This window comes from Sparus aurata, chromosome 10, assembly GCF_900880675.1.
Source record: "Sparus aurata chromosome 10, fSpaAur1.1, whole genome shotgun sequence".
Lineage (NCBI taxonomy): Eukaryota > Metazoa > Chordata > Actinopteri > Spariformes > Sparidae > Sparus > Sparus aurata.
Genome location: NC_044196.1, coordinates 30899911 through 30915534, shown reverse-complemented (window position 1 = coordinate 30915534; position 15624 = coordinate 30899911). Strand labels below are relative to the sequence as shown.

General features: G+C 42.8%; 1 protein-coding gene across 4 annotated transcripts in view; it reads right to left on the bottom strand.

Moving 5' to 3' along the window:
* Positions 1 to 13074, bottom strand: part of rbpms (RNA binding protein, mRNA processing factor) — a 36841-nt gene extending 23767 nt beyond the window's left edge. For 2 of the 4 annotated variants that reach the window (XM_030430848.1, XM_030430849.1), the window contains exon 1: positions 12578 to 13073. In XM_030430848.1, the coding sequence (XP_030286708.1) occupies positions 12578 to 12646 (69 nt within the window). In that variant the 5' untranslated portion in view covers positions 12647 to 13073. Of the gene's footprint in view, positions 1 to 12577 lie in introns of all 4 variants that reach the window. The other 2 variants (XM_030430850.1, XM_030430847.1) reach the window with 2 other exon arrangements.
* Between the last annotated feature and the right edge of the window lie 2550 nt (positions 13075 to 15624).

Below are 15624 nucleotides of genomic sequence, written 5' to 3'. Positions count from 1 at the left end.
CATTACATCGTTTCAGTGGGTTAGCATATGTGCTAACTGGCTGCTAGCTCCGGATTCACAGCCTTCTTAATGCCTTCTTGGTATTGATATTCTCACCTAACTCTTAGAAACAGAATGAATAAGGGTACTTTGGCTACTGAGTTTGTGTTTCTACTGCTTAAAAAAAGTGACAAAAACTTGGATGGTTTTGTACCCGACTGAACCTTTTCCAAATGAAGACAGAAAAGCCAGATGTTTGTGGGTGTAAGTGTGTTTTTGGTCTTCAGTGAAAGGGGAAACTGACTCTGTTTGGCAAAGTTAATTGGCCAACGATGCTAATCTGAGCCATCAACCCCACTAACAGTGTCACTCCTTAAATAACACCATCAGCAACCTGGCTGCCATGTCTAAAAAGGCTTGTGTGAACAGCATTACTTTAATTCTTTCATCATACGCAGAAGCATCAGCACCACCGCTAACATTTAGTAAACACAGACATAGCAGCATTATAAGACACAGGTGTTGAGACGTCCTGTCACAGCTCATGAATGCAGATCTGGTTACATTTTGGAGGCAATGAAAAAAGGAAATTCTTCTTGTTACATGTAATTGCAGACGTGTGTGTCGTTAATTAAGGGTCAGCACAGGGAAGAGTTGTTAACAGGCTTATTTCTCACTATAAACTACAACATGTGTCTTCTGATAACTCAACAGCTTTTTTTTTTTTGCATTTAATCCCTGTAAAGCTTCCCAAACAGTGAAAAAAAATAATCCAATAAAGTGGTACTAAGATAACCGAGTGTAAAATGATAGATAAACTGAAGTTTTTGTGAGATAATTCTATTATCTACAGAGGCACTAATCACACCTCATACCTGGAATTATCGCCTAATTGAAGTTGGCTTGGTACAAGAAAATAATTGCTTCAGTGCACAAGACACATCAAATCAAACAATAGACTGTGTGCATCAAACTGACTTCCAACAGCTCCACCGTGCACACCCACATCCATGTGTGGATGTTTGATTTAATTATTTGTCCAATATTCTGATTCCATTTAAGGCTGAATTCAGAGGTATGCAATTACACAGAGTAGATTCAGAGCTCCTAGATTCATTAGATAGTAGATTCACAACTCGGGGGACAAAGGAACTGCTGAACTAACACTACACCTCATTCCCACATGTAACCTGATACGCACCACTGATGCAAAAGGCAGAGCAACACACAAACAAAGGAGCTTAGCAACTGGGGGAGCAATAGCTGGAGTGAGAGCCAAACTGGCCGTCCAGCCAACAAATCTCAGCTCGCCGACTTTCTCACCTTTGCTCTTATCTTATCTTATCTGAGCTGAACCCTGCCGGGCCGTCGCTGGGCTCTGTCTCTGGCAGGTCTGTTTAAATAAACTCTTTCAGAGGGTCTCCTTATATGGAGGTACATGGGAACAAAGAGTCAGAACAGGATGGCATCAATCAGACACGAGCAATGGCACTCACTGACAGCTGTTGAGGGGATGAATATAACGGTGTTTTGGTTAAAAAGTGCAGTAGAAAAAGAGGTGGCGCTGAAACTAAAAATCCAAAAAAGGTGTTTTAGGAATAGACAACCAAAGTCTGAAAGACTGGCATCAATACTAGTTTGAATTTCAATCAGGGAGAGGTTTTTGTTGTTCTGTGACCATCATGTTTCAGCTGCACATGGCCGCAAAAAGATGCCAAAAACATCAAAGCGGCAGGATTTAACGTTGGACGTGGCAATTACTCTTTCTGTTCAGATGACAGATTTATATTTCACTTAAAAGCCTTTTAAGTTTCACTCTACGTGGGTTCAAGTCAAAACTGAGGATCAGAATGACTACACGCGAGCTACTTTGACCTTTCAAATAAGATTAGAGTAATAATAGCATAGCTTTTCAGCAAATAGTGCCTTGACAAAAAAAAAGGTTGGCGAGCACCTTTTAGAAAGTCATCCAAGTTTCCTTCACCAAGTTATCAAAGATCCCATCTTTGATTTAACTCCTATCTAAAGTCATGAGGGAAATAGAGACTTGAGAGCTGGATATGCGGCACAAGTTATGACAAACAGACACAACAATGAGTCCTCTACTCCCTCAGAACAATGGGACATTCTTGGCTGTGTCGAACCTCATTCCTGAGACTTCCTGACGTCAGCTGTTGTGATATATGATCGGTTAGCCGTGCGTCCGGTGTGGAGCTGACTGCACACGCTGGATACGGGATGATTCACAGGCAAATGTGTCAACAGCTCCCTCCTGCAGACATCTGCTGTTGATTACAGTGCGAGTTGTTATTTATGTCGCTTTGAGACAAGCTCCAAAAAGGTAGAGATAGTTGTAAATGCGCTGCTGCCAGGTAAAGTGAGGCATCAAAGTTTCATGATGTAGTAAAGTAAAATGAAGGTCAGGCCAGGGGTTGAGCAGATTCTGCAGATTCGTAAAAGAGCAAAGATAAACCCTCTGCCACTGTTTTATTGGGTTTTAGAGGCATATTTTATTAGTTCTTTGTGAGTCACATACCTACATTTCCATAGTGCTGAGTGGCCTGGTACAGGCCTTTGAATCATTCACCATTTATGGCGTGCTCACACACCAACAAGCGGGCAGGCTTCGATCAAAAACAGCAGTCCCTACCTACCACAAGCCAGCTGAGTACTTCACAGCCGGCTACCAGCGCAGTTCCCTGGCAACGCCTTGGCAGAGCACAGCAGAGTGTGGCGCCCCAGGCCAAAAACATCAGATCTTATTAAGGCCATTTCTGCAGCGCGTCCCAGGGGATCAATGTACCTCTAATCAGAGATCCTTGACTCCACAAGCCCCGGATGAGGTCATCACCTTATTGATACTCTTATCAGTGCAACTTGAAGATTTGCTGGTGCCACCCTAAGGCTGGAGAAGGAGGGGTGACAAGTCTGTGCTCACAACGTTCCAACAATGTAAGTGGGGTATTATCTTCAAGGATAACGCTGGTCTTTCACAACAAGGATCTTACTCCAAGACTGTCTTCTTTTCTATCTGTTGAGAAAAGACAGTACTAGAGAAAAATCCCAAGGTGACGTCATCAAATTCCTTTTTATCCCTTCGATAGTCTGAAATGCGTTGAAGCTGTTGTTTACGACTGAGAAGAGCCTCGCATGTTTACACTGAAGAAGCTGGAACCAGATACTTGTTGGCATAATTGCTTGACATCTACTAGAATGATTAACAGATTGTCAAAATAGTTGTTGAATAATTCTCTGTCAATTGACTGGTCTGATAATCAGCCGGGGTTTTCTGCCCTGCTGGGGACACAATGAGCAAGACCCTCAATCTTTTACCAGCGGGTCAAATTTAACCAGAGAGTCAGTCTGAATGTTTAGGACTGACAATTTGGTAAATAATTGTATGGTTCCGTTTTGTTTTACCTTCAAATAATTTGGCTGTCTGCCTGATCTTATGATTGCCTATTTCTTGCCATGTCTTATTGTGTTCCTGCCAATTGACTAAGTACAACACTACCACAAGAAACAACAATCCAGCTTAGAAAAATAAGATCCAAGTTGTAATAAACCAAAATGATCCTTCCAATGAGCCACATGAAGGAGCATAACTACAAAGGACGATAAATTTAGCGCTGAGCTCAAACATCTGGCGCTTAAAATATCAGCTGCAGAATGATGTTTTTTCTGGACTTCACTAATGAAATGTCACGGAGAGGAAAAAAGTGTAGTTAGGCCCTGAAAACCGAGAGACCAGCCTCCCATCAAACAACACTCCCATTATCAAATGTCATGAAGCTTTAATTAGCAAAGCCAAAATGTGCACCGCCACTGCTTGATGGCTGGAACAATAACTGTACAGCACAGAACGCAATTTATAAAAAGCTGCTTCATTTGTCTAATCAAATGACCTGGCAACTTATTCATGCATCATTTCTATTCAGCTTGCATTGTAGACTTAGATTAAATGTGTTACACCTATTGCCTGAAACGCCTCGTTATACTCTTGTGTGACTTCCTCAGATATTTGCACTGACTTTAATTGAGTGCTTCTTTGACCGTTTATTCCGTCAGAAACGAGGGACGCGACCTTGGTGCGATGTGAGATGATTACTATGTGTTTCTTTCTCCGTGTGTGTGTGTGTGTGTGTGTGCATGTGTGTGTTCGCCAGCCAAGTTAATAGATACAGGTTCTTCGAGCCAGATGCAGGAGGACAAAGCGCTAACCTTGAAGCCTTGATAGAGAGAGTACAGTAGCTTATTGTAGCGTGTGCGTGCTTGCAGCAACGCTGTGATCACCTGCATATGAAATCAAGAAAGCCCCCAAATCTTTCATCGCACTCCCACAGCCGTTGCTTTCAAATGCACACGCATGTCTTGGTTCGCTGTGACCGAGCTAATATCAAAGTCTACCCATAAGCCTGTGTGAGCTGAGGGCACGTTGAGTTTTCTTGCATCAGTTGAGCGCGGCGTTATTAAAAACAGTCTAACTGACAGACTCCCACACTCCTTTGCTATCTGACTTGTCACTGCTCTGTGTTGGCATCGCTCTCCATCATCCTCACAAGGTTTCTTTTTCCTTCCTTCATCTTTCATGTCGGAGAATGTGACGAGTGAGAGGCTGCAGGCCCCGGGAGGTGTCAAACGACCATAAATGGATGACTCCATTTGTCTGTTAATCGCCGGGGTTCAGCGGGTTAAGTTTCACATTCGGGGTCAGGGGTCGCAGGTTAGGCGCTGGTTATTGTGTTGGTCAGGGGTCGACTGTGAGGTTGAGCACACTCCGAGCGTCACGGCTGAGCTCTGAGAGCAGAGCGTCTTTGTTTCTCTCGCTCTCCCACAAGTGCTTTCGGCCAACAATTACAGCTCGGTGAGGTCCTGTAAATGTTCCAACAGGTTAACCTTTAAAAGACATTTAAAACAAATGACCTAGGAAAAGCAAGTAAGCGCCCACTCCACCGAGTTTTTTTACTCCTCTCGCTCCTTTCTTCCTTTCTCCATGTTTTAAATCTAACTTGGGAAATAATACTTTCATGTCTTCATGAAACGTATGAGCGCTTTCGTTCTTATCAACCATTTTTACCACAACAAACAGGCCTGAAGGGGTCATTTGGATGACGTGTGGAGGGGTGACTCATTCGCAGATTGTCAGTTTGACTTCTTGGCTGTCAGCTTAGAGTTGATCAAATCTTTCATACTAGTTTGCTCTCCTCTTCCTTGCTCTTATCTGATGAGCCTCGATGAAGGGACTTAACATTCCGACGCGCTCATTAACGCAAACTAATCGGCCAAGTCCTCCTCAGACCTTCCTGGACTCCCTTTGTTGCCGCCTGCCCAAGTGGACACCTTACACTGTTTGGTTTTGAGGTTGGGTGGGCAGAGGGTTAAAGAGTCCGGTGCAAGTGGAGACAAAAACAACAGCAGACACTCTGTCATCCTCTGTCTCCTTGAAGAAATGTAAGCCTACTGCTAATTTGTTCCATGTATGTGATAGTGCAGCTGTTCCTCTGTGTTTATCAGTGGCGGCACTTGAAGATCCCTTATTAAGGCGGCAAATAATTATTATTGTATGTATTCTCTCGTCAAAGATTGTAAAAAATGACACATTTCCAAAGCCTACTATAATCTCCTCAAATTGCTTTATTGTCCAGCCAAAGTTCTAAATCCTAAATGTCATCAATTTACAATAAAGCAACTCTGGTTAACACCTCATTTTTAAAATATATTCAGGATCTCTTTTTTGGGTCTAAGGGCTTTTTTGCACCTTAAAGCCTAAACGTATGTCTTGACCAAGGTTTGCGTCTTTAATACATATTTTATCTGCTAGTTTTGACTTCACATCGTAATCATGGCCGTGCACTAAAGAAATACACATGGCAGACCTATGTCACTTGCTTCTGATTGGTTTTAAAGACAGGTGTATGTTTGATGTCAGTTTGTTTTCAGTTCAGTAGTCTTTTATCGTCCCTGCCACTGCAGCACATTTTGTTTTCTTCCCGTTTCTGGTTCTGACGATAGCCCGCCAGAACGTCCTGTAATTGATTCTGAAGTCTGAACTATCCGAAAATATGTTCTCACACTAGAAACAAAAAGGAACAGTGGTTCAATTTGATCCAGACCAAGACTACCAGTCTTTGTCTGTTTGCTCCGCACCGTGGTTACACGCCTGCAATTTAGGTTTGGACCGAACTGAAAAGCCAGAATCTCTGGTCCAAACAAACAAGGTGTGAAAGAGACAATCTGCAACAACACAACCTGCCTCAATAAACTTCAGGGTTTTACAGCTACGGTTTTTGCTATGTGGTATGACACGCAGCTAATAGTGGCTAATGTTAGTAAATGTCTCCTAACTTTTGATGCTATTTCTTCTTATTTTATCAAAAAGTTAGATAGACCTGCTTTAAGGGTTAGTTACTTGAATTTTTATCGACAGATGACTGAAATCATTGCTTTCTGTCCATCAATTAATAAATAAATCAACTAGTGTTTTCTGCTCTCAGCATAACATATTGTGTCTGTACTTTCTGTGACATGGATTGACAAGAGTGAAAGCTTATCTTCTTTTCCCAGCCTACAATGGACAACCTAACAAATAATTAGCCCCAGTTAGAGCATTTTAGAGGCTAATCCATCAAAGCTTATCCACAGACTTCGCTTTGGTCCCATCTTTTCAAGCTAATCTTGAGCTGTTTGGCCTTGGATGGCTAACTCTCGCTGGCCAGGCTGTTGGCACTCAGCTGGATAGTTGGGACGGACATGTTTCTCCTTGCTACCGTTCTGGCTGGCTCGCTCTCGTCTTTAGGGCTCTTTCCATGACCATAAACGGTCCTTCTGTTCAGATATCTCAGGGTCAAGCCTTCGACGTATGGGGCGATAAGGGATAAGGAGTGTGTCTACTGGGACTAAAATTGGCAAGAGCGAGAAAGAGAGAAAGAAAGAAAGAGAGAGAGAGAGAGAAGGATGAAAAAAAGAAGGGAGTGGTAGGAAAGAGGAGAAGAAGAGTGGCAAATTATAAACAGTGCCAGGGCGGAGGGAGGGAGGAAACAGAGAGAGAACAAGATAAGGAGAAGGAAGAAAAAGGGTGGGATGGAGGAAAGGAAGGAGGGAAGGAAACGTAGAGGAAGGCAGATAAAAGTGTAGCGAGAGAGAAGGGGGGGAGGAGGAATGGATGTATGGATGGACAGATGGAGGGTGGTCAGAAAAGAAATAAGATGATTCGAGAATTGTTGGCTGAAAAGGGAACAAAGGTGTGAATGAGGGCTCACGGGAGAGTTACAGTAAGGTGGGTAATTATAGCGTGTGAGTAAGCAATATTAAGCGGAGGTGACAGAGCATGCACATAAATACAGTATGACAAAGCAAGAGAAGATGGCTGACACTGTCTAGGCACGAGCTGACACTTCTTCACTTGTGTAGTGTCATAAATAACAGAGCAAACTCACAAGCTGACAACTGAGGCCTTTTAAGGGAAGCAGCACCGTATACAAGACTTTACTCCTCGCTTGCGGTCAGTTTAAATAGTTTTTATATATAGCTGTAGATAAACAGTGTATATATATTTAAATTTCTCCTTCATCCCTGGCTTTTTTCCTTGTCTTCTCACATCAGTCTAGCAGCCGTTCCTGACGCTAAGCCTTGTTGTTGTCTTTTCAAATACCTCTTGTCTCACAGCTGACAAATGGCTAAGATAAGATGACAATTGGCGACGTGCTTTTATAAATAAACTCGGAGCGGGGTTTGACTGTCTGTGAGAGCCTGTACGCGTGCTTTTAGTTTTAATGTTTATTTCACAGCATCTCTGTTTTCAATGTTTTTTGTTTGTTTTTTTTGTCTCCAACAATCCGTGAGATTCTTCCCCTTTGGTCTTCTCATGGCTACTTCACCCTACAGGCTCCCCTCGGATAACGTTTTATGTCACAGAGCGTTAATATATCTGCGTGCCCTTTTCATAGATACATGCTCAAGTGCGGACCACTGTGCCCACACCACTGTGCTACGGACCGACGTGGCCTCCCTCCGCTTCACCGTGCTTCTCCAGCAGAACGCACAGCTCCCCACCTACGTCTCTCCACGGAAAAGGTCACACTGGCCACATGACCTGCTATTTGAAGAGGACCCGGTAGATACCCAAAGCAGGCCAGGCACAATCCAATTACACCCCAGGGAGATACGCCACATTGGCTGAACTTTGCTTGAGTGATATTCTGTTTCTCTTTGGAAGCTTGTAAAGATCCACTTACATGTTTATGGTGAGCCGGGAACTAGAATCAACAGATGTTTTACGAGGTTTAAACTCCTGCTGCGCTCAACTGTGAATCTGATTTTTGATGTGAAGTAAAACACGGTTTCATACTGCGGGGGAAACAATGGGAGTGTACTCTGTGCTCAGTCGTTTGTGGGAAATCAGGTGCGGCTTGAATGTGGACCTCCAAGGTTGAGGAGGTTGGGCAGGTCTCCACTTAAATAAACACGAGTTAGCTGGAGGGAAATTGACAGCAGGGAGGTTAAAGGTGAAGCTGAGTCTGGTGACTTGGTTAGCTATGATGCATTCCATGTACTCACATCCTGTACTGAATGTCCTCACCATTCTCTACCGCCAGTCCCTCTTTACACAGTGTGTACTATCTTTTTACACAAAGAAGCCCTTAAAATAATCTGAAATGAATCAATGATTAGGATTTTCCGGTCAATAAGATTAACTGTTTGGTCTGTAAAATGTATTTTAATAGTGAAACATTGGCCACGGTGACGATGATCTTATTGCTTTTGTTACTGACTAACACAAAAATTCCATTTATAACGACATGAAACAGAGAATTGCAGCAAATCTTTGCATTGAGAACCAAATATTTGACACTTTCTGCTTGATATATGATTTAAATGATTAGCTGATATCATTATTATTGATTAATCTGCTGATAATTTGCTTGATTAATTGTTTGTTCAACAAAACAGAGAAAAATGCCCATCATAACTGCCTAAAGCGAGGGTGACATCCTCAGATCTGATCACTGATCCACAAACCACACGTTTTCTTTTTTTAATTTACCATCAGAACAGATTTGTTTTAATTTATCGTCTAAATAGAAGGGCTATAACAAATGATCAATCTGATTAGCGGTTATTCTGCCAATTATTGTCACTATGAATTGATTCATTGTTTCCAAAAATGCTCATCACAGTTTCCCAGAGCCCAATCTGACGTCTTCAAAATGCTTCTTTTGTCCAACCAACCATCCAAAAACCAAAGACTCTTCATCTACTTATCTATGACAAAGACAAGCAGAACATCCGAAACATTTCAGGAGCTGGAACTGGCAAATATTTGTCACTTTTGTCAACTGTATAATTGTCTGATTGATTCATCAACAAATCATTATTTTTTGTTTTTTTTAGATAAAATCTAACGTTGTTGACACAAACATGTGGAATTTGTCACCTCCGTCATTCTCATATACTTTATACTCTGTTTACTGTTAAAAAAAGGACAAAACATTCATGCTAACATATAATCCGTGTGTTTAAACCCCCTTCAGTTCACTCCTGTAGGAGTCGACTCTACAGACCCTCCAGGTCTCGTGTCCATACAAGGCGTGGAAACCACAGCTGGTCGAAACGCATCTCTGACATTCACCATGCAGGAGACGGCGTGTCAGCTCCGCTACATCAGTGGTCGCTGAGTGCCACAGCATGTGAAAGCATCCAGAACACCTGATAATAACTCTTATCAAAACCAGCTCGTGAGATTAGATGCTGCCGTGGGATGAAACCTGCATACCTCGTCTGCAACAGCGCCTTGTTTGGTGAGCGCTGGTCCACGGAAGATAAACATTTAAGCATCATCGAGCTTTGGTGTACAGTGATGATGGCGTGTGAGGTTGAGCAGCGAAGCAGCCACGAGAGGCCGAGCTCGCCACGGCGCTTTACTGGTGCGAATCAGTGATCCATTGAGTCGCATACTACAGTGTGCGGGAGGAGGGGGGATGCCACTGTTGAGCAGCATGTGAGAGTCATACCAGCGTGGTTGTTAAACTTTGGCTCTCATAAGGTCACAGTTTATGGTTGCTTTAGTGTTGTTAAGCTCGAAGCTGTTTGCCATTTTTGCATTTAGTGCTTGTGTGATCTTTGTGGATGGAAAAAGTGTTTAAAGACTTAAAGACAAAAGGTGAAAACGTCAAATTAGTGTCTTGATTATCAGCAAAGCGGTTTTATACATTACATTAATCTCTGGTTAACCTCTAATGCTCATTTTCCATGAGAGAAAAAGTGCAAGTCATACTCACATTTCTACACCTGCACTCTTGTGACTGTAAGTGTGTGTGTGTGTGTGTGTGTGTGTGTGTGTGTGTGTGTGTGTGTGTGTGTGTGTGTGTGTGTGCCTGGTACAGTCTCCCCAAAAACTTGCTGCTCCTCTGCATCATTACACCGAAGATAAAGTGGTGCTGTCCAACCTTACACTAATTCACCTGAGTAAATTTAAGTCTGGATGGCTTCCAAACATTCCCACAACCATTAGACTCCTCTGGCCATTACTCTCCCCGTCTCCCTGTCTGCCTTTTTATACAGCGCAGGAGACTACTCTCGTCTCGTCCTGCCGCTGGTGGACCTCACAGAATTTCAGACGTTTTTTGGTGTGACGCCGGTTCTGAGATTTATTTATCAAGCAGCAACTAATGATTATTCCTGGTTTCCCAGAGCCTGAGCTGACATCTTCAGATTGCTTATTTTCTCCGACCATAAGAAAAAAAAAAAAGTCAATATAAAACAAAGACAAGAAGCAAATCCACATATTTGAGAAAGCAGAATAATCAAATGCCTAACCTCTGAGAGTGAAAAGGTAATTTTCTACTCAATAAATTGTGTGATCTCTAAAACAAAGCTGTCAGATGCTAAAATGAGTCATGCATGAGCTGATAATTGGAAATTAATCAAATCATTTTGCTTATGCTCATTCATTTTCCATTTTCCCTGTTAAGCTGTGCAGTGTGATTTGTTGCTTTTCTCTGCTATATGACTTTAAATGGCTTATCTTTGCATTTTAAACTGTTCATTTGGCAAAACATGACATCTGGAGATCATTTTTTTTAAGAAAGAAAAATTAGCCCTGGAGTCATGTGCTGGCATATACACAAGATCTTAAAAACTATTACAGCAGTACTCCAAGAACAGAAGGTCACAAGGTGAAGAAACAGGAGAATCTCAAACCGAAACTCTCTGTGAGGGTTTACAAGAAGTCAGAGCTTTTGACCTAATTTGTGTTGCTGCTACAGTGACTCCATGCATCCACAGTAACCTCAACATTGGACCAAATATGGCGATGACACATCAGGCCGGGTATGTTTGGCTATTGGGTTACAAAGTGACGAACTGTACACCGAGCCCTAATCAAATTGCTCCGAGAGAAATATCTAACATAATCCGATATACCTTTCTTACACCACTCGGCTGCGGATGTGTGGAGCTCTGAATAACAAGTCCGTCGTGCCAAAGAAAATCGCCTCATGAAGAGAGCACCACTACAAACTTATTTACCAAAGAGGAGACATTATGGATCCACAGTGTTTACAGAGGAGGAAGCTGGGCTATTATCCAGCATGTTAGGAGAGAAACTAAACAGATTACCACACTTTTTTTGTTTGTTTTAGGACAACATCCTCTCGGCATGTTAAGACTTAATAAGTCCTGTTGGTGGACTAGAGAGGCACCTAATGCTTAACTGTTACGCAGCGGCACAAAGAGTCGTTGCCTTCATGTTGCAGCAGCAATTGTTTGAAAACTAATTCCCCGCCCCCGGCTTTAAATTCCCGTTACTGATGCTTCTGAGTGTTGTGTGAAGTCTGGGTTTATGGTACACTGAGCCGACAACACTTTTAACCTAACTCATCATTATCTTCAACGTAGCGCTTCAGAAACTACTTATTAGTGATTAAGTCCTGCTTTGTTGCTCACTTCTTCTTATCAAGGCTCTTAAATGTTTAAAAGTAAAAGAAAACTTAAAGGTGCACTTTAAGAAATTTAAATCCGAAGAAAAAAGGGGTTTTCTTTAACTAAAAGTTAATATACAAACTTTCTTCAGAAAACAAACTGATCTTAAAGGAAAACACAGGTTCACACTGTTTTACTCTGTTTGTAAGTGGCGGACCCTGCCACCCTGCTGGAGAACAGCTTGTTTATTCACTTGTGTAAAAATATAAATACATCCGAGTTTGTATTATTACCTCATGGATGTTGTAAACTTTTAAGAGTGAGGTTGAATTTTTTTTTCTTCCAAAAACTACATAGTGGCCCTTTAAACTTTTGCCATGGATGCAGCAGGAGCTAGGTTACATAGCCTATAAGCTAGGAGGCTATATCTCTGTGTAAACAGGTGCACACTTTAGCTACAGAATGACATGTTGTTTAAATGTCTCCTAATACAACAACAACAACAACTTTTACAAGCTAAAACCAGAGACGTTAAAGGGCGACCTGTATGTAAAGGGAGTGACACTACAGGTAATAAAGTAGCAAAACAAGCTATCATGTTAGCATAACTGCTTTATGAAGGTGTCGTGTAGGGGGGGGAGAGAGGGGGTCACGAGCGGGACCAGGTGCGGACACGTACCTCCTCTTCGTGGTTGGTGAATTCACTCTGCTCGCTCTCCTTCTCGATCTTGTTGCTGCTGTTGTTCATCCTGACTCTCTTGTCTCTCGTGTCTCGCTCGCTAGGACTGTCTTCGTCTCCTCTGTCCTCCTCGTCTGACGTCTTTCGCTTCGTCTGTCTCGCGCTCTGCTCCAGGACCTCGACGGACGGACAAACAGTCAGCGTGCGGCGGCCGCTGTCCTTCTGACCCGGGCTCACTTTGGCGACATCAATGAGAAGTAAAAAGAGATGTGTCTCTGTCTCTCTGTCTCTCTGTCTCTTCTGGTCTGTGGAGACAAAGTCAGCTGCGCGTGGTGGTTTTTGCGGTGCAGTCAGATATTCCGCGCCATTCCCTGGAAAGCCTCTCGCGCACACTCTTGTTGCCGTTCCCCAAATGAAATACAGTAAATGTTCGGCGGAGCGCGCCGCAGGGAAACTTCTCTCCTCATCCCCCTGTGAGGGAGGAGGGAGGAGGAGGAGGAGGAGGAGGGAGGGGTTTAGGGTGGGGTTAGGGTGGATGCACCGTCTGCTGGGCTTTAACAAGTTTTGTCAAGTGCTGTAAGAGCCGACGGTGGAAAATCAGTGCCAATCACCGATCGACCAGCCGGGTGTTATTTTAGTCTCCGTAACATTCCTGTAATATTATAACACTGAGCTGGCGCATGTGTGTGTGAGTGTTGTCATATAACAACAAGTGCACTCTTTAAATATACATATATATGTGTACATATTGTCCTGCTGGCAAGACACATCTGTTTATTCTGATAAACATTGTATTTCTGTGTCGCGCTCTTCATTCATTCAGGCTCCTGTCTGATGGACCTGATGGGCCCCTGGGAAAACCTACCTGTCCTGGCTGCTGTTTTATTATCTCCTTCTATCTGTATTTATGTAAAAAAAAAATTTAAAAATAAAAAAAAATACATAAAAAATAATTAAAGAAATACAAATAATCCTGGGAGAGGGTTCCTCCTCCGTGGCTCCTCCTGAGGTTTCTTACATCTTCCCCCCCCCTCCTGTTAAAAGGTTTCTTGGAAAGTTCTTCCTCACTCGAATCGAGGGTCTGAGGACAGAGGGTGTCTTTCACTGTGCGCATTGTAAAGTCCACTGAAGCGATGTGATTGTGATTTTGGGCTGTATAAATAAAATTGATTTTAATTGATTTGAAAAGCAACGCACCTCGGCAAAGGACCACCTCGTCCTTTGCCGAGGTGGTCCATCCACCTGTCAGGTGTGGCATATCAAGATGCTGATTACAGCCTGGTTACTGCACAGGTGTGCCTTTGCTTGCCACAATGAAAGGCCACTGCTTCTTACTACATCTAACGATACAAACTTTACTACAAATTGATTCATCTTTTCACTTTGTAAAGTTAGTATATTTTGTTACGACAGGTCACATTAATGCTTTGTAATTCAGCATCTTAATGGGCCACACCTGTCAGTCGGATTAATTATTGTGGCAAAGCAGAAGTGATCACTGACATGGTTGTGAGGGGAAAAGAAGCCTTTTGTGTGCATAGAAAAAAAAAACTCTCATGTCTTTGACTTAAGCTCGTGAAAAATGGAAGCAAAGTAAAAAAAAAAAAACAGTGTTCTGTTCACGTTCTCCTCTCTCCAACTCTCAGACTCACGTTTCCAACGTTGTCTTCCGGTGACAACTCACATCTCAGAGCAACACTTGTGTTTCTGGTTACAGAAAAGGCAGGAATCGTTTCATTCAGCCTCAACCGGTCGGTGACAAGAACAGGAGCTGCCCCACATGACAACGCTGCAGCCGTGTTACAGCTGCCAGCTGAGATTTGCTGGACCGACTCCAAAACTTTTGTTAAGTATGAATCATCAGCACAACAATATGTAAATATTGGGAATTTCCCTTTCTGTCCCTCAAGTCCACCGGATAAAAATATCCGCTCAGAGACCAAAATAATATGTCTAACCATCTCTACGATGTCAGGAATAAAATGCTTCTGCTTGGACATATAGAGGAACAGTTACTGATAACACAGTCGTGACAGAACCTGCACCTGAAGCAAAAAACATCTCTAATAAACTAAAGTTACTCTGTTATGCACTTCCTACAGGCCCTATCAGATGTACAGTGCAGTGAACAACAACCCTTGTTGGTAAATATATATGTTAACGCAAAAAATATTGGAATCAGCCACAAATATTTTGTTCACTGTTGTGTTTTTATCGTTTTGCGTCCGTAGTATCTCAAATTATTTATTTGTTTCTTTGTGCTTTGTAAAAAATTCTGTCACTCACTGTTGCTCATCTACTGTATGTGTTTAAAGAGTCACTAACTGTCTATATCTCAACCTGTTTACGGCTTAACCTTGCATACCATTCAGCTTCTGTCATAAATCTGGCATCACGAGACGTCTTGTTACCCTTCAAGAGTATTTTCCGTCTCCCGCTCTCTCCGTCTCAGCCCTTTTTGAAATGTAGCACTCAGCACAATCCATCATCTGTAATGACGCGTGGAGCCGTAGACAATTATCAACCTGGCGCTTTAATAAATCTCACGTGGCTCTTGGTTTATCATTCCAGGTGCCTCCGAGTAGCTTTTTGAGCTATCGGGCAAGTATTTCTCCTCAGGCATCACAGGCGGATACACCCTAGATTTACGAATGACCGCGGAAGGCTGTGCATGTAAAGCGGCACGGGAGACAACACCTGTAAATTGTTCAAGATTTGAGTCGGGTAACGCGTTGGACTGATCTGCCGTGAGCTCACTCGTGGCTGTTTGAGTTATGACCCTTGAGTGGGGAACCAGCCAGAGCCTGGAGCTGTGGAAGTGATGTCTCAACAACAGAGGAGATGAGCAAACAGTAAAAAAAAAAGTTTACTGGCACACCTATTATTGTCTACGGTGCAGGGTGCAAAACAGCCTTAAAAGCAGCGATCAGGTGACAAGGCGGCCTTGAACGCTTCCCCCCCCCACCCCCCCGTTTTCAAAACATTTATTTTGAGCAACTGCCTCACTTTGTGTTCCGCGTTGAGAAGTTCAAGAGCTGACAGTAGCT